This window comes from Mustela putorius, unplaced genomic scaffold (genome assembly GCF_011764305.1).
Source record: "Mustela putorius furo isolate JIRA1106 unplaced genomic scaffold, ASM1176430v1.1 tig00003898_pilon_pilon_pilon, whole genome shotgun sequence".
Taxonomy (NCBI): Eukaryota; Metazoa; Chordata; class Mammalia; order Carnivora; family Mustelidae; genus Mustela; species Mustela putorius.
The window spans coordinates 14,357,727-14,380,666 of record NW_025422047.1 but is presented as its reverse complement, the minus strand read 5'-3'; the positions used below and the strand labels follow the sequence as shown (position 1 = coordinate 14,380,666).

The following is a 22,940-nucleotide window of genomic DNA, read 5'->3' as shown; positions in this document are numbered from 1 at the left end:
GTGCATTTGTTCACCAACTATATCATGCTGGCCAAAATATGATCTGTAGTATGAATTAGGTTAATATGGTTGTTAGCTTTTTTTAGAGAACGTGGATGATGTACATTTCAGAAAATTAGTTAAATTTATATAGCCATTGATAGGAGGTATGTTGGTCTGGTTTTGATTGTTGGTGAATAATAGGTGCTTTTCTGTAGAGTTGTGCACAGGTGTGCAGTAAAGCAAGATATTGGTGTTTAAATGTATTGTTTCTTGGTATCTTCCTTTTGTATGTCTTATGTAGTTGGTGAGGTTACATACGTGGAGCTCTTTAAGGATGCGGAAGGAAAATCAAGGGTAAGTGCTGTGGGCAATAATCTGCTTGAGGTTTAAAAGTTCCTCAGCAGTTTACTTTTTTGTATAATATTTGTACCAGTTTTTGGAAACTTAAGTTTCATTTTGTTTTACTTTATTATGCAAGATTTGAGGCTTTATACCAGCAACTCTGACACTTATCCAGACCAAACTAGCTGCCTGGAAGGGCTGGGTTTCATAAAGGGCATTCACTTTTCTAATGCTCTAAGGTAATGCTTTTTCTTAGCCAACAGATTTTAATATAGGATTTTTTTTGTTGTGTTTTGATGTCTTCAAGGATATTTTAAAAGTTACTGAATTGATAATTTTCCCTAAGAGTTCTATGAGAAGCCCATAGCTCAAAGGTGTTAATTCAGAATGTATGTTTGAAACTTATATTGAAGAACTTAATTTGGTCGCCTGCAAGACTACGTTAATAGGCAGGGCTCTGACCAATTGGTATGAATGACTTTGATGATTAAATTGACATAGAAGGAATTGGTTGATAGTCGTACTATTTTGATTTTTAGCAACAAGAAAGCAATACACAGAAGAATACAATGGAAAGCTTTTAAAAGTGTTAAATTATATTGCAAAAACTAGTTGGTGCATGAGAAAAGCTTTGTCATCACATACAAATGGCACTTCAAACAGTATAATGACAAATAATTATTTTAAAATGATTCTATGAATTTGTTTCTTTAGCATAGGTGATTTTCTTTTACATACTTAAACTGGATGCTGTTAAATTGTATGCAGCCAGTTTTCTGTAAAGAGAACTTAGTTAAAAATGCAATTATTTCCTATTTTGATTTTAATTGAAAGGTATACATGAACTTTGTACATCATACATCTTTTGAAAATATTTTTAACAATATAAGAATAGGTATGTTGAAACCTTCAGTTATTTCCTTCAGTTACTTTTGATTAAATTTGTGCAATGACATTACTTAGTTTTAATTTAAAGAAGAGGCCTCTAAAAATAAATATTTGCTTTAAGATTGTTAAATGCTAGATTTTATCGTCTTAAATATAGATTTAAACATTGACAGGAAATTTGTGATACTTGCCTATTATGTTCTGGAAGTGTAAAAGACAAAATGTAATTATTGATTGCTTTTAATGGACTTAAATATTAGAGTCTGCCATTAACTTCATCTACTGATCTAAAACTTTTTTTTCTTTTGCATATATTGACCAATCTACCTGGATATAGGGTTGTGGGTAAGAATTTTTTTTTTAAAGTATCTTAAGTCAAATTTAAACTTCTGATTGGAAGGAAGTAAACTTAGTAAATAAACATTTCCTATAAATTTTTCCTCCTTAAGTGTGGTTGAATTCAAAGATGAAGAATTCGTAAAGAAAGCACTAGAAACTATGAACAAATATGATCTTAGTGGAAGACCCCTGAATATTAAAGAGGTAAGATTTCTTATATTTGGAATAATTTAATCTTTTGAATATAAGGACACGTTTTCTTTGATTTTTGTCTTTGGGGATGTATTTCTCTGACTACAACTTTTTTTTTTTAGCATAGATGCTTATCAAGGCATTATATATTTGATGATAGTTTTGCCTGTACATGGTTTCCTATTTGTCTTTAAGCACTTTTATGTATTTGATTTGTTGTAAGTTATTATAAATAACTAAATGATAAAAAAAACTTTCAGATATTTCAAGATGGCGAACTTTAGGTGCTGACTTAATTTGGTATAGACATTTTCAATTTTTAGATTGTGTTGCTTAATTTGAGAAATGTAACAGATATTCTTACAGTTAATAATAAAAGGTTGCTTAATAATGCAAATACCTAATGGCTTTGAGTAAGATTAATACTCACTTTTAATTAAAATTACCCTGAAACTGTACCAGATTAAAATTTAAGAAAACTTATGAATCTATTAGTGAAATTTGTAACTGGAACTTGGAAACCTCTAAAGTGGAGGTATTCCCTTTGTACTAAAGGAACTGTAGTAGCATGAATCTCTTGAAAAAAGAATGATCAGGGGGCGCCTGGGTGGCTCAGTGGGTTAAGCCTCTGCCTTCGGCTCGGGTCATGATCTCAGGATCCTGGGATCGGGCCCCGCATCGGGCTCTCTGCTCAGCAGGGAGCCTGCTTCCTCCTCTCTCTGCCTGCCTCTCTGCCTGCTTATGATCTCTCCCTCTCTCTCTCTCTGTCAAATAAATAAATAAATGATTAAAAAAAAAAAAAAAAAAAAAAAAAAAAAGAATGATCAGAAGATACATAAAAAACTATTTACACTTAGGTTTAATTGACCTTGGTAATGATTAGCTTGAATAGAAGTCATTCTCATATCTTCCTTTAGTTCATATTGTTACTCTTATCTGAATAGTTTGGTCACAGACGATTTATTTTTACTAAACTCTGTATTATAAATAATTGAGAATGTACTTTAGGACCCTGAATAGTCTCCACCTGCAAGGTTGCAAGTCATTGGAGTAGAGCATTACTGTTGGTCACAGTTTAATTTGGTTTAGTATACCATATAAACTATTTAGTATTATCATATAGACTATGGTATAGTCCCAACTCTTATCACTTTCTAACTCTGTGACTAGGCATGTTACTTATACTCTAAACCTCAGTGATTATAATAGCACTACTGATAGTATTCACCTAATAGGGTTTTTATGAGGATTAAATGAGATAACATGGTAAAGAAGTCAGGCTTTTGTATCAGATAATCTGTGATTTAGGGCAAATCACTTACCTTTAATTACTTAACAAATTCCCCAACTTTAATTACTCTCTATTTCTTTGTTTCCTTATCACTAAAATGGGAATAATATTAGAAGCTATGTGATGATTTTACAAGGACTCAGTTCATATATGTAAAGCATTTGATAAATGTTAGCTACTATGATAGTGATGTTATTATATAGAACTCTTAGCATAGTAGTCAAAATATGAAATAACTACATAGTAAATGTTAGCTGTAATAATAATTGTTACTGCTGCCTGAGGTGAGAATGTTACTGGTTGTTGATTTCTTGATCCTAAGTATGAGGTGTTAATAGCTTAAGATGAAATGCTGTGCCACCAAAAAATACAGGTATCCCAAATCCCTTTATTGGAGTCAGCTTCAGAATTCTACTTCTGTTTGAGTCTGGGGGTTATTTCATTCTTTATTTCTTTATTTTTCTTTTTTTATTAAGATTTTATTTATTTGAGAGGAAGAGAGAATGAGAGAGAGAGAACGATAGAGAGAGAGCATGAGAAGGGGGAGGGTCAGAGGGAGAAGCAGACTCCCTGCCCAGCAGGGACTCCAGGGACTCCTGGGACTTCAGGGTCATGACCAGAGCTGAAGGCAGTCACCTAACCAACTGAGCCACCCAGGGGCCCTCTTTCTTTTTTAACATTTTGACTGGGAAGTGGAGAATTAGTAGGGAAACTACTATTGTAGTCTATGCCAGCCATTTATGTGGTGGTTTTTATGCTAAAGGCCAAGTCCATGTTGTTTGTGTTACCTTTTTAGCATGTCGTAGATCCTTAGTAATATTTCAGAGACCCTAGTATAGAGTTAATGTGATCCAAATTGATGTAGGATACTTGCGTTTTAAACTTTTTTAAGAGAGAAAAATAACCGAGTTTGGCCTAGCTAAGTGAAGAGGTATTCTTCATTCAGCTAGCTTTTTCAGATTAATATCATAAAGGTTTGTTTCCCAGGAATATCTAATTTATAGATGGGTGGCTGAGCTCAGGAAGGAAAAATAAATTGCCGGTATTCCTTCCCAGATATTGGAATTGTGTTTTTTTCATTATATTAAATGGGACTTAGTAGCAGTTATAAGCTTATAGGCCCTCTAATAGCAATAGCTGGTAGTGACCAGCAGGCTCTCATCCAAGGGGAAAGAGGCATAAAAACCATGTTATATAGTGGTTAATTTGTTTTAGATAAATTGTATTTTATTTTATTTTTTTTAAGATTTTACTTATTTGACACAGAGAGAGAGATTGCAAGTAGGCAGAGAGGCAGAGAGAGAGGGGAAAGCAGGCTCCCCACTGCGCAGAGAGCCCAATGCAGGGCTCGATCCCAGGACCCTGAGATCATGACCTGAGCCAAAGGCAGAGGCTTAACCCACTGAGCCACCCAGGCGCCCTGATAAATTGTATTTTATATATGTTTTATGTATTTTTATGTGTATGTATATATTTTTGTGTGTACACATTTATATACATATTAAATATAAAAAGACATATAGGAATATGCTTTATTATTCTTAAAATGTTAAGGACAATCAGCCTATCTTAATGGTTTATGAAGCACCTCTCCTACCCCTCCTCTTCTCCCCATAGGTAACCACTATCCTAAATTTTGCATTTGTACAAGTTTTTGAAGCTTTAGTTAGATGCGAAGCATTATTAACTTAAAAATTTTATAGCATTTTCCAAAACATTTATTTCTTTATGTTTGTATTTTTATTTCTTCATGGTGAAGAAATACTTTGGAAGCTGGTATACCTTTATACTTGCATTTACTTTTCCACCTTCTATTCTTCCAGCCTTCCTAGAGAATTTCTTAAGGTTATCCAATTTTCTTTTTATTAGTATCCCCAAAATGAGACCAGCAGAGTAGCATTGATTGGTTACATTTATCATTATCATTTGGTATTGGAGATGATAGTGTACAGTGTGTTAACGTGGATTTGTTTTTTGCATTCTACCTAGTGAGATACGAGTGAGAAGTACATTGAAACTCGCTTTTTTAGTTTTGTTTAAAGGTAGACTATCTCGGGGTGACAGGGTGGCTCAGTGGGTTAAAGCCTCTGCCTTTGGCTCAGGTCATGATCTCAGGGTCCTGGGATCGAGCCCTGCATCGGGCTCTCTGCTCAGCAAAGAGCCTGCTTCCTCCTCTCTCCCTGCCTGCTTCTCTGACTACTTGTGCTCTATCAAATAAATAAATAAAATCTTTAAAAAAAAAGGGTAGACTTTTCTTTTATAAAGTTAATGAACTTATTAATAAAAAGCAATGTTTAGCATCATTCTTTACTTGGACACTTAGCCATTCTTTATCACTCCCCGGCCCCCTTCATCTCTGGTAAAATTGTCAGGTCATACACATTGTTGAGGAAAGAAGAAGGTTGGAAATTAGGTAATTATATTTTGTTTAGGAATGAAATTTATACATTATAATAGTTCCCCTTTACTCCAATATTCCTGGGTTTTATAACAGTCTGTTCCACTGTTGAAAAGCTTTCAATTAGTCTCATTTGGCATTGCCTTGGGCATCTATCTGGGGGTGAGAATTCACCATTACTGCATTTTGGAAAGAAAAGAGTCAACAGTAAGTATTTTGTTCCTCTTTGAGTTATGTATATTTGTGTTTTCTGTCATATATTTGTACACTAATATAAGGGCAAAATTAAACTAATTTCAAGTTCTTAAGTGACTTTAGTGATTGGAAAGAGGTATTTAATTGACACCCCTGGAGACTGAAATCTTTTGTCTGTCCACAGGTTTTTATGGGACTGAATTCCCTGGATAAGAAAAACTCACTCTTCAAGAGGGCCAATAATTTGAGCCAGTTGGGATAGCTACTGTAGAATTTGAAGTTGTTATTTTAATGATACAGATTTACTGATGTATCTAGTGGTATTTAACATTCAATGTGTGTTGTAGGATCCTGATGGAGAAAATGCTCGTAGGGCATTGCAACGAACAGGAGGATCATTTCCAGGAGGACATGTACCCGATATGGGATCGGGGTTGATGAATTTACCACCTTCCATTCTCAATAATCCAAACATTCCTCCTGAGGTTATCAGTAATTTGCAGGCTGGTAGACTTGGTTCCACAATTTTTGTTGCTAATGTAAGTTTTAGTCTAAAATTTTGTCATTCCGGTGTTTAATTCTAATCATGAGATTTTTAAATTAGATGAATGGGTTGTAGGTTTATAGAACATTTTGCTTATTTTTAACTAAAGTAAGCGAAACAGTAATGGTAAACTCGAACCCAATTTAAGTCTATATATATAAGATTAGGGTATAAGTATGAGTAGGATTCTTTTAAAAGAGAACTGTGGAATTTATAAATACCTAAGCAGTTCTTGAAAATGTTTACTTGCATTACATTGTGATTTTGTTCATATTGGGAAATGGATTTCTTTCTTTAGCTTTGTTATTTGATATTTGTGAATGTGCACGTTGTAGTTGGTTTGTCATTTGTTCGAAGGTTTTGAAAGTCAGTGATATCAACAATACTTTCCAAAGACTGAATTTCTCAGTAAAAATAGATGTGCAAGTTTTAAATGTATAAAACAGAGTTGGGCAGTTGAGAGACCATTTTGGGAATAAAAAAAAATTAAGGATAAGGAACAATGTGGATGTAGCTTAACTGATTTTAAACAACTTAAGATGTTTTTATTTGAATATTCTTGATGTACTGTCTAATAAGAAGTATACTTCTTTGTAGTTTTGACAGTTTAGAAAAGATATGTTTGTATTATTTGTAAATGGGAAGAAGGGTTTATTAGGTATGTAACTTTATATAATTTTATGTTAAGCTTGACTTCAAAGTTGGTTGGAAGAAGCTAAAGGAGGTGTTCAGCATAGCTGGAACTGTAAAGCGGGCAGATATTAAAGAAGACAAAGATGGCAAGAGCAGAGGAATGGGCACAGTCACTTTTGAACAAGCAATTGAAGCAGTTCAAGCAATTTGTATCCTGATTTACACTTTAGCATTATTTAATAAGGTTGAAGAAGTTTGATACTATTTTGTGGGGTTGTGGAATTTAAGGTTGCTTGGCTTAGAAATGTGTATTAGACTTTAGTCTCCAGCACATAAAACCTTTACTATGTCCAAGTACTAAAGTCACTCTTAAAACTTGAATTAGCCATATTGTATAAGTCTGGTAATGAACTTTTTTCTGCTTTCTCTTCCTATCACAACTAATTGTATATATATCTGCTGTTGACAGTTAATGTAATCCATTATATATTAATGCAATTGCTTTAAATGAAGCCTTGTTAATTTTCTTTTTTCAGTGGTTGGATTAGATTGTATTTTATTTATAAAGTAAAACTGTAAAGGAAAGAATTCAAGATTTTTCTTTGAGTATATGGAAGGGACTAATACAGATAAGTACAATAGTAAAGATGATTAAAATTTTAGGGTTAGTCTGACTCTTAACTCTAAGATTATTAAAAATGTATGTTCAGGTATAACTTTATAGTCTTAACTGAGTTTCCTTGACTGAACCAACAGCTATGTTCAATGGGCAGTTTTTGTTTGATAGACCTATGCATGTGAAAATGGTGAGTTCCTATATATCACTTCAACCCTCCAATCTCTTCAAATCTTTATCTGCTTTCCTCTGCATTATAGATCCTTTCAGTTATGAATTAACCGTACAATAAACTTTTTTTGCAATTAGGATGACAAGTCTGTCCCTCATGAAGACTACCGTTCACATGATAGTAAAACACCACAGTTACCACGTAAGTAAAAGTTATTATTAGAAACAGTGCAGACTATTTTGTTTTTCAATTTTATTATATGCTAAACAAAACTCTTTATACAGACAAAATAAAATTACTCCTGTTGTTATCACAGGTCATATTGTTTTAGATGAGTTTTCTTTAAAGTAAAATTTTACAGATAAAATTGAGACTCCCCCTCTTTCCTGACCACCAGATACCATATCAAGAGGAAACAACTTAAGGAATATAGTGTTTATCATTTAGGCTTTAGTCATTTGGCTACGCATTTATACATCCATAAACACTCCATGAAATTGTTTTGCTGGATAAAAATTTGGGGTGAGTGATATCATATTGTATATATTATTCTGAAACTTGCTGTTTTAGGTTTAATATTGTTTTGAGATGCATTTATATTGATAGATGTCGCTCTAATTCCTTCATTTTAATTTGCCAATACCGCATTTTATATGTATTTTTTTTTTAGGTTATTTCCATTTTTGGCCATTAGAAACAGTACTAAGTTGGGGAGTATTTATTCTTTTTCTGTTAGAATAATCTGTTCTCGCACTGTTTTATGAGAAATTACTTGTAAATACTGTCTGGCCTTCCTCTTTTATTTGGGGGAAGACTTGAACTAATGATTGTTCATATTTCCTATTGCTTCTTGAGTCAGTATTGGTCATTTCAATTTTTCTAAGATTTTTATAATTTTTGTTCATTTTCACATTTATTGGCATAAAATAATCTCTTAAATTTCTGCTACATCTCTAGTTCTTCGCTCTGATAAATTCCAAAGGTTTGCAATTTCCCCTTTTTTCTTGGTCAGTTTTGCTTAGATTTTTCAGTTTTATTATAGTAAGTGCTTTCAAAGAAGTGAATTTCATTTTTGTATCTTAATTTCTGTTCTTTGCTTTAATATTTTCTTCTGTCTCTTTGGGTTTAGTCTCTTATTTTGTCCAAATTCCTTAAGTTGAATGTTTACTTCACTAATTTTACAGCCTCTCTCTTCTAATAAAAGTAGTTACAACTATTAAATTCAGCTGTTGTATGCAGGTTTTGGTATGGAGTATTTTTATTGTGATTTAGTTTTTATTAAATTACTATTATGATTTTTTCTTAAGCCATACTTTTTTGAGTTTCTAAATGTAAGGGGCTTTTTCTTATTAATTTTTAACTTAACAGTATGGCCAAAGAAGATATGATTGTGATTCTTAGAATTGATTTGGACTTTGCATATGGTAGCTTAATATATGGCACTTTTTAATATATATTCCAGGTGTGCTTGGTGAGTGCAGTGTTTTATATATGTCCATTAAACAAGTTTATTAATCATTTACATTTTCTTATGTCTCTACTAATAGTAATGTCTGTTTGTGCTGTCAGTTACTAAGTTTTATGTGGTAACATTTCCCACTAGAATGTTGGATTTGTCTTCTTTTTTCTTGTTTTACTTTAAATATTTTGAAACTAAATTAGTAACTACATCCAAGTTTAGAACTGATATAGTTTCCCAATAATCAAAATTCTATCATTTTATTTTTTAATTTAATTTTTTTCAGTGTAAAATTTTATCATTTTAAACTGATTTTTATCTTTACTAGCTAAGTCTTATCTAATATTAATGTAGATACAAGAGCTTTGTTTTATTTATTCACATTTATTGATTTATTTGGATTAATGCCCATTATCTTATTTTGTATTCTGTTTTTCTGGTTTTTTTTTTTTTTTTACAAATATTTTTCTCCCATCTTGCTTTCTCATCTAGTGATTATCCTGGATTTTTAATATAGCAATACAAAGTCTGAAGTTAATGTAATTATTTGTTTACTCAATAATAGAGTGCCCTTTGAATGTTTTAGTTCTGATCACTCTTCTACTGAATTACGTGTTATTATTGCTCATTGTCTTAGTTGTATATATATATTTTTCAGTCCCACATATTAGACATTACTATTACTTACCTTTTTCTGCTTTTACCCTGGCACTAATTTTTTTTTCCCCTGAAAGATATATTTTAAAAACTCTTTCAATGAGGATCTGTTGTTAGTAAATTCTCTTAATTTTGGATACTCCATAAATATCTTCAAAGATAGTTTTATTGGTTTGCAGTTTAAGGTTTATAGTTATTTTGTCTCAGCACTTTGAAAATATCCCAGTGTTTGGGCTTCCATTGTTGTTATTTTAAGCCAGAAATGTCCTTTCTTTTTGGTTAATCTTTGTTCTTCATGTAGCTGATTTTAAGATATTTGTCTTTGGTGTATAGTTTTCTACAGTGTGGGTATGAATTACTTTTTATTGAGCTTTCACAATATGAGAATTCAAGGTTTTTTGGTAATTTCTGGAAAATTCTCAGCTCATGTGTCTTTGAATATCATCTTTTCTCTCTTTATAAGATAAGGGCAGTCTTTTCCTGCCTCAACCAAATTATCACTTAGTACTTTTCGTCTTCCGAGATCCTGCCTGGCTTTCTGCAGGGGACTTCTGGTTTACTCTCCACTATTAGTACTCTTCTATTTATTTATATTAAAAAATAATTCTCTGTTGTATTCAGTCTTCTTCTTTATCTGTTTTTTTGAGATTTACATTTTTATATATTCTTCTTTCTTGAGATATAATATGAATTCATAGACTTTATTTTTTTTTTAAGATCTTATTTATTTATTTGACAGACAGATCACAAGGTGGCAGAGAGTTAGGCAGAGCAAGAGGGGGAAGCAGGCTCCCTGCTGAGCAGTAAGCCCGATGTGGGGCTTGATCCCAAGACCCTGAGACCATGACCTGAGCTGAAGGCAGAGGCTTTAACCAACTGAGCCACCCATTCGCCCTGAATTCATAGACTTTAACAGAATCAGTTTGTTGTTCGAGTTAATCATTACTAATGTCCTTTTTCCCTTCTCTTCTTTTGCTCAAATTATTGTAACTTTGTCAGGTGGGAGCCTTCTCATTTCCTGTGCTGCTGATACTCTTACTTTTGGTAAAAGCATGATTTCCCAGATCTGGGAAGGTTTTGTTTTTTGGTGTTTTTTTTTTTTTTTTTTTTTTTGTCCCAGAGACATGGAATTGGCCTAGTTTCAAGGAGTCCTGGTTCCTTTTAATAAAGAATGATATCAAATGAAAGTTTTAGGCATAGACATGAGCATTACTGATAGTCAAATGTGCTATTGCTTTCAGTTAGACCATTTTTGGGAACTGAGTTGAAAAATATTTCTCTTACCAGATCACATTAATCTTTCCAGCTTAACACAATATGCTTCTGTATGTATTGAAAAATATGTATTGGAAAACTATATATGGTATATAATTTTCTCAGCCTCTACCATTTAATTGCTACATTGCTAGCAAGAACTTTGGGCTAAGTCATACTCAGATTTAGTAGAATAAAATAGTTGCCACTCAAATATTAAGTCTTTAAGGTCATCAAATTAACTTCTTAAAGTCTATTTTCAACAAATTTAGTTTAAGAGAGGTAGTAAAAAGAATATTGGATTTAGGGGCACCTGGGTGGCTCAGTGGGTAAAGCCGCTGCCTTCGGCTCAGGTCATGATCTCAGGGTCCTGGGATCGAGTTCCGCATCAGGCTCTCTGCTCAGCAGGGAGCCTGCTTCCTCCTCTCTCTCTCTCTCTCTCTGCCTGCCTCTCTGCCTACTTGTGATCTATCTCTGTCAAATAAATAAATAAAATCTTAAAAAAAAAAAAGAATATTGGATTTAGAGACAAAACTTAAATTCTCGTCCTAGCTCAATTACATAGCTAAAATGGCATTCTACAAGTAACTTAAGGTTTCAAACATTTCCTCCTCTATGGAAAATAGATGTGAAAACACATAAGGTTGCCATATAAATGTTAATAAATATGTCATGGTCAAACCAAGTAATGTAATGTTTGTTTTATTCAGTATTATGTTATCATTGTTGTTGACTTTAGTTTGATTTAATGCATCTTAAACGTAATTCTTGTATTTTAAGTGGTTCTATAAAATTGAGCAACTTCTCATTTTCAGATATATATACCATTTTTAAGGTATATAATGTTATTCAAAATCCTCTTGGTATTTCATTAGTCCTTTTTAATATTCCTTGAACCTAGGATAAAAGATGGGGCTGCTTCATAAAACACTTCTCATTAATAAATGGTATTATAGTGACACTTCAGTGTGCTGCATTCTAATAAAAAGAAGAACCAGTGCTCTTATTTGCAAAGTTTTGGAAGTATTACTACAGGCATCTAGCTTTAAAACATTTACTTAGTGCCAGTTAGTTAATTATATATGGGTGAGTACTATTCTTATTTATGTTTTAGGTGGTCTTGGAGGCATTGGAATGGGACTTGGTCCAGGTGGACAGCCTATTAGTGCCAGCCAGTTGAACATAGGTGGTGTAATGGGAAATTTAGGTCCAAGTGGTGAGTATTCTCACATTTTTATTTCTTTTTAAATGGTACATTTGCTGGATTACAAAGCCTACATTTACTAGTTTGTAGTAATGTTCAAAGGACTCTGTTTTATAGTTGAGCTAAATTTAGGATGTCATTCAGTCTGATAAAAGAATGAAACCTTGAGAGCAGAGAACATGAAAAAGGCTGAGCAGAGGTCAGTCAGGTTCCACTGGGGCCAGTTGTGTTGTAGCTAGCCTTTTAGCACTTTGGATTTTAAAATGTCTGTAAGGCAGAAGGAGAATGTTTAAATGTAGTGCTTTGTGTATGTATCATGGTTATACAATGTTTGTATATGACTGAAATGCTTCCCTCTTATAAGCAGGTTAAATTGAAAGATATAGCTGGGACGGTAGCTCTTCAAATAGCTGTTTGGCTCTTCACCTGGACTAATTTAGAGTTTGTCTTTGAAGATTAGTTTTTATACTTTGTGGTTTCAGAATTCTTTTACTCTCAAAATCTGTTGAGGATCCCAAAGTGCTTTTGTTTATGTATTACGTTTTGTTTTGTTTATGTAGTTATGTAGTTATGTTTGTCGGTATTTACTGATAAGAAATTAAAACTTAGAAATTTAAAACTACTTATATATTTAAGATAACAGTAATAAACTTGTGTTAACATAAATATAATTTTAAAGAAGCTAAGTTGTCTTTTCCAATACAAAAACATAGAAGAGTGGCATTGTTTTACCTTTTTGTACATCTCTTTAATGTTTGGCTTAATGCAAGACAGCCATGTTCTTGTGTCTCCTTCTGCATTTAGTTTGTTACAGTATCAAACATCATGTAGTTTCTGGGAAATTGGATTTTATATTCATGAGAGAATGAGAGTCAAACAGTCAAATATTATCTTAATGTGATGTTTGAATGAAATAATTTTGACTTATTAGACCCAGATCATACTTTGATAACTGTGTCTTAATTGATGGACTAATAAATGCTATCAGATTCCTGTTTTTGCTGAGATGCTATAGTTAAACTTTTAAATTATTAGGGTAGCTACAGAAATCATTCTGACCCAAAGAGATAGAAACTTGTTCCTTACTCTTAGGCCCTCTGCCCTCCTAAATACATGCTTTTTTATTCTTAGTTTTTTATTGCTCCCTTAGCTGCCATGTAAAGAGTCCTTACTTTCTAAAGTGATCTCTAAATATGTTGTGGTGATATTTTTATTTGTGTGTGTTGAAAAAAAAGGGAGAGCGATTACCTGGTCCTAGATATTCTCTGCTTGAATATGAGTGTGACCAGTGAATTTTGTTTTTTCATTCAATAAATATTCGTAGAGGCCTTTTTGAAGACTCATGATAGATAGCTGATGTGGCATAGCACACATGCCACCTGCGTTCCACTGCTTCTCTAGCATTCCGTCATGACTAGACCAGTGGTATCTTTTGCTGTATTGCATTATGTCATTCTTTAGTCATAAAAATAAGATTGACTGAATCGTACATACTGTGTATTTTATTTGAGGTATGGGAATGGATGGTCCAGGTTTTGGAGGAATGAATAGAATTGGAGGAGGTATGTATAAGCATTTGTTTTTTGTATGTACCCATCACCATTTTTAGTAAATTAGAAGCTGTGTTGAGAATTCCAAGGAAAAAAAGTCATGGTTTATTGTTGGCTCACACCTAAAGACTGCTAGCAGAGATTGAGCCTGGTACATACTTAAGGGATATGGAAATGGATGTGTTAAGAAGCCCCTTGGACAAGGTAGGGTGGATGAAGAGCTTACTGATGAAACCAACATTTACAAAATGTACCTTTCAGCTCTCTAACTGCCAGTCGGATCTCAAAATTAATCTTTATTCCATAGGAATTGGGTTTGGTGGTCTGGAAGCAATGAATAGCATGGGAGGATTTGGAGGAGTTGGCCGAATGGGAGGTAGGTAAATGTAGGAATGGGTACTGTAGAGGTCTTCGGAGGGCATATGGGCATAGGGAATAGGACAGGCATGACGGGACTGGGATATTATATGGCATGTGAGGTAAGTTGGTAAATCACAGACTTTTTTGTTTTTATGACTTTTGCTGTCTTTTCAGTTTAGTTTCAAAATTTTTCTAAATAGATTACCGTGTACTGATGCATTTGAAAAAGGGTTAATTTGTTGCATAATCGTTTCAGAGCTATACCGTGGTGCGATGACTAGTAGCATGGAGAGAGATTTTGGACGTGGTGATATTGGAATAAATCGAGGCTTTGGAGATTCCTTTGGTAGACTTGGTAGGGTTGGCTGCATATTTCTCCTTTTCGTTTTGTAGGTCATATTTTTCAAAGTCTGTTTCCCTTTTTTTGTGAACAGTTGGAAATTTATAATGTTTCACGTAATTTATTACTTGATGAAAAACACATTAGGTATTTTAATGTACTTGCTTGCTATTTCAATATGTTATGTATTTGAATCCTATTTCTAGAAGACATATAGTTTTTTGGTTACTGTACATCTGAAAGCATAGTACTTTGGGAATTTTAAAATATGATTATTCAAATTAATTAGTATATTATCTTTCCATCCTTGTTTAGGCAGTGCAATGATTGCAGGAAGAATAGGAGCTTCTAACATGGGTCCAGTAGGATCTGGAATAAGTAGGTTTAAATTTTACTAGAATTTATTCAGTAATATTTGAGTGCTTGCAAAAGATTTTGCAAGAATAGTTATTGTAGTATTACTATACTACAAAATCTTGTTCTTATGTGTTACTATGTCTTGTCATAATTTAGAGAAATTTTAATATTTACTGAGCTTTTCTGTTTGATCACTGTTTGAAATTTATAAACTAACTTTGAATTTTACTTTGACATTTCTAAACTAACACCAGAGTATGTGTTAATTGTCAGCTAATCCAAGAAGCTCTATTCCAACTAAGGAATCTGGGGATTTCTGTGATCACATGTCAGGAGCAACTTTTGCTTTAGCACCAACTTTGTTTCCTTGCCTATTGTCTACAGTTGCTGGTTGGTGACTAGCTTATTTCATCTGTGAACATTTTGTGTCTTTTGGTAGATGCAGGTGAATCGCCCTAGTTATAACACCTCTAGAGACTTCCTGAGGTTGAAGGCTAAGGTTGAAAGAGATGCTTATTTCCTCTCCTCTTAAACTTTTCCTGTGATAGAATCAAGAGTAGTTGCAACACTGGGCAATGCCCCATGTCTTCCATCTGTTTCCACTACTACATTTGAGGCCTTATATTAAGTCTTAAGACATTGCTCAGTTTTTGATCTCTGTTGCTTACTGAGCCATGTCTTTGTGAGCTCTCCATACTTAACTGAATTCCTTTAATTGATTGAAATCTCACAAATAGGAAATATAGCCTACTTGAACTTTTGTAAAATCCTGTTAGCTAAAGATATTTACTTCCATTGTACCTTGCTTCTCATTCCCTTTCATCATTTTTTTTAGCCTTGGTCATCTTCCCATTAATCGTAATAACTTCCCTACCTTCCTTTTTTACCTCAATGTTCATACTTCTGTTTCCCGAGCTTTATATTTGTTATTCATAGAAAGTCAATTTGAAGGTGATGTTAATTTTTAGAATTTCTGTGTATGAGGATATTAAATACAAGAGAAAAAGATGAATTTTGAGGATGAATAGGATTGGAATTAATTAAAGGGGACTCAGTGCATAAGAATGAATTAGGTATGCACTGTGAGTTAAATTCTCAAGCTCTGGCCAAAGGCATATGATTCCATTTTTTGTTATCTCCTTAAGATCTATATAATATTGAGATTAAAAGTTAGGTTTTTCTGTGGTTATTGCATATTGAATTGATATGAAAGAGAAATTGCATGTAAAACAGAAGATACTGAGGTGAAAAGAATATTATATGGGAGAGTATGATGAGATCAACAGTTAATGCATTGGAGTTGTAATAGCAGGGCGAGGTAGATGGGGGGAAAAGGGGGTCGGGAATTTGAATTCACTTCATATATCTTTGTTCTTGCATTTATTAAACATGATATTATTAAAGAAAAATGATAAAAACTCATATTCCATTAATGGATCAAATATTGGGCAGAGAATTTATATAACTTATATGATGTATTTTATGATCAGAATATAATTTTATAGAAGTATATAGGTATGATGTATTTGTGTAGTGGCTAGTTGAGATTCAGTTAGCCATTAACAGTCAACTAACTGAATGTACATCAAATTATATTGTTTCTTGGAAGATTTTTCTGTTGTGTATAAGAAAATGATTCTATGTTTATATATGATCTAATTATATAAATGAATTAATTTTTCTCTTTCTTTCTTTCTTTCTCAAAAATGATTCTCTCCCTCCTCTTTTCCCTCTTCTTTCTCCTTTTTCTTCTGTTTTTAAAACAAAAACACCCAAATTCCCAAATCCCCCCCCCTTCCCTTCTTGAAATCTAGGTGGTGGCATGGGTGGCATGAACAGTGTGACTGGAGGAATGGGGATGGGACTGGACCGGATGAGCTCCAGCTTTGATAGAATGGGACCAGGTATAGGAGCCATACTGGAAAGGAGCATCGATATGGATCGAGGATTTCTATCTGGTCCAATGGGAAGCGGAATAAGAGAAAGAATAGGCTCCAAAGGCAACCAGATATTTGTCAGAAATGTAAGCAACTAAATGTAAAGGATACTTAAAATTTTTTTTTTCTTTGTATATCTGTTACTAATACCTTTTTTCATTCTAGCTGCCTTTTGACTTGACTTGGCAGAAACTAAAAGAGAAATTCAGTCAGTGTGGTAAGTATGCTAATGACTGCAGACATGTTAATATTGATTATGGAGGGAAAACTGATTTTAAACTTTTAAACATTGTATTTAGACCTTACCTGCCCGGATGTTTCTTCCTGGATAGTACGACAGGTCTACTTCTACTTCAAATAAATTACTCTGTTGTCCTCTGACATAGAGCAGGGCAAATTACTACTAAATAACAAGATTTAGAGTAGAGCCTGTTTTTGTCTTCTGTGGATAAAGAAAGGGCTTGTTTTATTACCTGATTTTTAAAAGGTTAGTATATCATCATTGCTTGCATTTAAAAACCTTTTTTTTTCTCTGTGGGAAATTATTAATGAAGGGTGTATTTATTTCCTTGTTTGTAGTGTAGTGCAGTACATTGTCAACATGACCCTAAAATGCTGACATCCAAATGATGTGGAGTTAATAGATGACACCTGTTCTGCATACTCTATTACCTATAGGACACAGGAAACTTAGTTGATAGCTAAGGAATTCCTTAGACAGGTACATTCTGGTGGCCCTTCTAGTTTTTTCATAAACTATTCTTGGCTGTGATGATGCTGTCTATACAACCTTACTGTGTTCATTAGTCCTGTAGGTCTTCTTACTTTAGAAGAGGGCTTTTTTTTTTTTAAGCTTTTGTTTATTTATTTTACAGAGAGATACGCAGTGAGAGAGAGAACACAAGCAGGAGTGGGAGAGGCAGAAGCAGGCTTCCTGTTGAGCAGGAAGCCCGATGAGGGGCTCGATCCCAGAAACCTGGGATCCTGACCTGAGCCAAAGGCAGACACTTAATGACTAAGGCACCTAAGCGTCCCAAGGCCTTTTTTTTTTTAGATGATGAGAGAATTAGTGTGAGTGGAACAACATAAGCAGATTTTCTGCCAGTACTTTCCTGCTATTGCATTGTATCCCAGAGACTATAATCATAATGGTAAGTTATAAAGGTGGCATATAGTGATGAAAAGGGACATTCAGTTTTTGAGAGTTGATGGAAAGTTAGGTGTATTTGGAATATATCTTTAATTTTTTGAGATCTTGAGGGGAATAACTTTAGTTGTGATCAAAGTGATCACGTGGCTGTCATCTGCTCTGTTCTCAGAATACTTTATATATACCCGACTCTGTGATAATAATGTGCTCACATGTTTTCTTCCCTCCTAGATGGAGGCTCTTGATGGAAGAACTGTCATTTTTAGTCTAACATTTTTCACCCCCTTGGTATATGTTGTAAGAGTTTGTTGAGGGTTTATGAGTGAGTTAAACACTCTGAGCAAATCTTATTCATTTATTCAGTTTTTAATCATTGAATAAATCTACAAATACTGTATTTTTGACAGTTGATTATCATTAGAATTAGAAATGTGAACAAAGAAAGACATTATCCCTCTTGCCCTCAAAGGACATACAGTGTAAATCTGTTTAGGATGTTCGTGGGACTCCATTTGTGGATTTTTTTTTGTATTTCATTTATATTTTATTCAAAGAAGAGAAACTTGATTTTTTTTTAATTGTAAAAAAGTTGTTGAAAATGAGTTAACTACTAAATAGGTATCACTAAGAGAAAGTAGAATTGTAACAGTTTTGCAGAGTTGGAAATATTTGTAGAAGTAAGAAGTCTACCAGAACGAGTAAGTGGCATTTGGCAATGAATCACATAGACTGCAGAGGAATGAATATATTAGGGCCTTGTGAAATATGTCAAATGAGGAGCAGTGGCAGCAGGTATGGATGATCTCTGTGATAGTTTCAGTAGGAAAAAAAATCTCCAAATGAGATATATGTCATTTTTCAATCCCAGAACCCTGGCATCATGCCCTGAGCCAAAGGCAGATGCTTACGACTGAGCCACCCAGGCGCCCCGTTTTTCTCAATTCTATTGTAAGAGCTTCTGACTTTTAGATTTATATTAAGGTAATACCATATTTAAATAATTCCTTGGGGCACCTGGGTGGCTCAGTGGGTTGAGCCTCTGCCTTCGGCTTGGGTCATGATCCCAGGGTCCTGGGATCAAGTCCGCATTGGGCTTTCTGCTCGGCAGGGAGCCTGCTTCCTCCTCTCTCTCTTTCTCTTTCTCTCTGCCTACTTATGATCTCTCTCTGTCAAACAAATAAATAAAATCTTTAAAAAAAATAATTCCTTGCCTTCTTCCTGTTTTTAATCTTGAACTACATTGGTGGGAAAGAAAATAAGTTATGGTAATATGGAATTTAGTGTTCAGCTATTGACAGCTGTGGAAAGTATCTGGCTTGTATGAACTGAACCATCTTTATTTTTCTGCCACGTTCTTTTATTTATTTATTTTCAAGTCTTGGAAAGGTTTTTCTTTGTTAGTATGGGGAGTTTGTTTTTAACCTGCTGCAGTCAGTAATGATCTCTTTAACAGCAAAAGGCAGGTTTTTGTTGTTTTTTTTTTTTCTCCCTTGAGCCCAAAGTGAGTAAGTGTATATGCTTGGTTGCTTCTTAGTAAGAGTCTTGTGGTAGTCCAAGCAGCTTCCCTAGGCAATATCTGCCCATAGGTGACTCACCAGCAAGCAGTTTGCTTATTAAATGTCTATACAGATCTTCCACGACTTAACAATGGAGCTATGCTTAACCTACTGAGCATCATAGCCTCACCTAGCCTACCTTAAACATGCTCAGAACACTTAATATTAGCCTACAGTTGGGCAAAATCCTCTAACACAAAGCTTATTTTATAATGTGTTGAGTATCTCACGTAATTGATTATATACTTAAAGTGAAAGTGAAAAACAGTGGTTAGGTGGGTACACAATGGTTATAAATGTATGCATTGTTTATCCTTGTGATCGCCTGGCTTACTGAGGGCTGCTGTTCAATGTCTTCTGCCCTGTATCATATATCACATATCATCAGCTTGGAAAAAGATCAAAATTCAAAGTACAGTTTCTATTGTGTATCGCTGTTGTACCATCATGATGTCAAAACATTGTAAGTTGAACCATTATAATTTGGGACCATCTATATAGTGGTTAAATGTCCTTGATAGGGCAAATACAAAGGCCCTAGAAAATGCACTTTAGGTTATACTACCTTCAGTACATTTCCTCAGCCTTTATAATTTAGGGGAAAATGTGTTCAGATATCCCAATATGTAACAATATGAGAAATAAGTGACTTTAATAAAAAGAGATCCTATCTATCCTATCCTATGTGATTCTTCAATGACATGCATTTTTTAGAAGGCTGAGTATAAATAAATTAACTGACTCATTCAGAATTGGACACCACATTAGTTTAAGTTGTGCTAATGGAGTCAAATAGATAGTCTTTCAAACTTGCTCCCATATTTGTCCACTTTAGCTGTACTTTGACCTTCTAGCTCAGTATGATGATGTACCATAATATTTTAGAACTGCAGTGCAAGGAAAGCACATTTAATTATTCTCCTATAAACCATGTAAACAAATATAGCTTTGTTTCACACATTGCCATTATGGAGTTTTCTAGATCAGTATGCTTGTTAACCGGCTAGAAAGTAGAGACTTGTGGTAGATTTTATTTACTAAAGCACATGCTGCTTCAAGCATGACTAGTGGATTTTAACTCTGGAATAATTTAATAGTAAAAATAATGCATGGAGAACATTCATTGATAGCATTAAATCTTTGTTTTTTGTCCTTTATATCATAATTATGGCTTTTTGTAGAACCTGATTTTGCTTTTTTTCTCGTTTCTATGTTACACTTCACTTTGGTAGTAGATTTTATTGAACCACTTGTTTCTGCTTTTAATTTGGTGTATTTTTAGATATGCTTTTAAATCAGCATTTCTCAGATCATACCACAGGATAATATTAATAGGCTGGATTGAATAAAGTGAAAAGTTTTCTTTTCAGGATAAGTCATTTTTATAACTAGTACATGAAACAGCAACATGTTTGATTATTCTGTGGTACTGATTTCTCATTGCATACTATTTTGTCCTATACTGTTGTTAAAATAGCAATTCTATTTTTGCTTTTTGTGGAATCATACAAGATCAGTAGATATTTAAGTCATTTAAGAAAATCCTCAAGAGCATGTAAAAATAGCCAGGGAAGTCAGATTTTAACTTTTTGAAACAAAATTTTTTTTCTCCTCGATTATTGCTTTAGAAAAGTAAGTTATCTCAATCAGTGTTTTTATGGGATTAGGAAGAAACTTAGAAAACACACAGCTCTTTCTGGTTCTATGCCTAGTGGGGATTTTTGGACAGCCTAACCATGAAACACAAGTATCTATAGGACATTTTCTATAGCGTAAGTGTCCCAACTGTAAGCATGTTGAAGCATCTTGGCTGATAGACCTTGTCAAATTGAAATGCTGTGAGGTCATTGTGAGTTTAGGAATTTAGGGGTCTGAGTATTGATTCCTAAATTGAGAGATACAGTTTAAGAGAAGAAAAAAAGAGAGAGAAGCTTATCTTGAAAGATTGAGACAGATTTTGCACGAGGTAATTACGTATTTTCCTCTGAAGTTCTGAAGGTTTCTTGCTTGAGTGACTCTTAGTATTATTGCTAATAAATCTATGATGGGATGCTTACATTAAGAAAAGCCCTAAATTTTTATAAAAGGTAAAAGTAGAATAAGGAGGAACCTCTAACCTTAAAAGCCCTTAAAAATTCTCCGCAATCTCCTTTGGAATCACTGTATAATGCTGCCATTGACCAAGGTATGCTTCTTTAATTAAACTTCTTTTTTTCAGGTCCCAGCATTCAAGATATTAAGAGGATTCTGGAAATTGCTCTGCATCTATCTTTAAAGCTTTTTAAAGTTTCATTTTATGTTATTAGAAAATGTGATTTCTGTGTTTTTTGTTTTATTTTTTTTTAAACAGTTGTAGGTTGTAGATCCAAACAATATATAATTTTTTGGGGGGTGGAATTAGTCTGTTTTATAACTTTTAGAAACAGTTCAAGGCTGCCCAGCCTGGGTTACAAGATCATGGTTTTGGTTTGCTATGACATTTATTAACTTGGACCATTTAATTAGTATTGAGTGGGTGAGCAGTTGACCAGCAGTTGCTTTAAAAAAATATAGTAACGGTGGGATGGGAAATGGATGAAAAAATAAAAGTAGAAAAGTGGTCCAGGATGTTGTACATAAGAAAGCATTCAGATCAAGATTTAAACAAAACAAATTTTTCTACTCATGCATTGAGATTAAAGTTGATCTTATCACCTGGAAAAGGGCTTAAGCAATTTTTTTGATAAGCCTTTTGCTTTCATTGTCCCCCTCTTCCTTTATAGTCCCTTTATAGAACTAAATATAGTTGGCTTTCTATGTTGGTTGCTAGGCTAAAATTAGCCCATGGTAATTTGGCAACTATATAATAATCAAGGAAAAGAAATATTATGGTAAGTAGGCACACAACTTACCTGTTGTGGATCAGGTGATAATATATCCCAGTTTGCCTGGGGCTAGTCTCCCTTTGCATCTGTTATTTAGTGTATAATTACTAATAACTCAATTTAACTCTCTAAAGTGTTCTAGTTTGGATGGTCGATTTTTATGGACTTTTACAATTTGATGAATGATACTGTTTTACTCAAATATCAGTCTCTAGAGTCAGCAATGATACTAACTACATATGGAACAGTTGTCTGGTTTTCTTCCTCCTCTTCGAAGCTTCTCTGAGTTCTTTTTGTTCTGACCATCACTGTTTTTACTTTTATTGATTTAAATCTGATACCTCTTCCATGCCTATTTCCCTAGCCCATTTGGTACCACTCTTAACACTGGAGTTCAAATTGTGATGTTGAATAAATAGATGATTTTGCACTGTGGTTGATAAGCAGAATTACGGGGGCCATTTGTGGCCTAGTAAAAATTAAAATTCTGGGCAGTTGCTACTATTTGCAGTTATAAAGGAATGAAAAGGAGGATAAAAGAGAAAGAGATTAAGGAGATTGGGCAGAAAGTGACAGTTTTTTTCTAAAACTAATTTTGTTTAAATTTATAAGTTTGTTATTGGGCATGGTGACTTGGTGGCATTTTTGTGCTAGTTTGCC

At 33.7% G+C, this 22,940-nt stretch overlaps 1 protein-coding gene across 5 annotated transcripts in view; it reads left to right on the top strand.

Annotated features, from left to right (window-relative positions):
- MYEF2 (myelin expression factor 2) overlaps nt 1–22,940 on the top strand; it is a 39,877-nt gene that overhangs the window by 8,250 nt on the left and 8,687 nt on the right. The window contains exons 3-16 of one of the 5 annotated variants that reach the window (XM_045067654.1): nt 284–336; nt 1,550–1,557; nt 1,662–1,755; nt 5,975–6,166; nt 6,860–7,013; nt 7,561–7,610; nt 7,730–7,793; nt 12,077–12,178; nt 13,678–13,728; nt 14,024–14,092; nt 14,333–14,431; nt 14,732–14,794; nt 16,588–16,796; nt 16,876–16,927. In XM_045067654.1, the coding sequence (XP_044923589.1) occupies nt 284–336; nt 1,550–1,557; nt 1,662–1,755; nt 5,975–6,166; nt 6,860–7,013; nt 7,561–7,610; nt 7,730–7,793; nt 12,077–12,178; nt 13,678–13,728; nt 14,024–14,092; nt 14,333–14,431; nt 14,732–14,794; nt 16,588–16,796; nt 16,876–16,927 (1,260 nt within the window). The remainder of the gene's footprint in view (nt 1–283; nt 337–1,549; nt 1,558–1,661; nt 1,756–5,974; nt 6,167–6,859; nt 7,014–7,560; nt 7,611–7,729; nt 7,794–12,076; nt 12,179–13,677; nt 13,729–14,023; nt 14,093–14,332; nt 14,432–14,731; nt 14,795–16,587; nt 16,797–16,875; nt 16,928–22,940) is intronic. The other 4 variants (XM_045067655.1, XM_045067656.1, XM_045067657.1 and 1 more) reach the window with 4 other exon arrangements.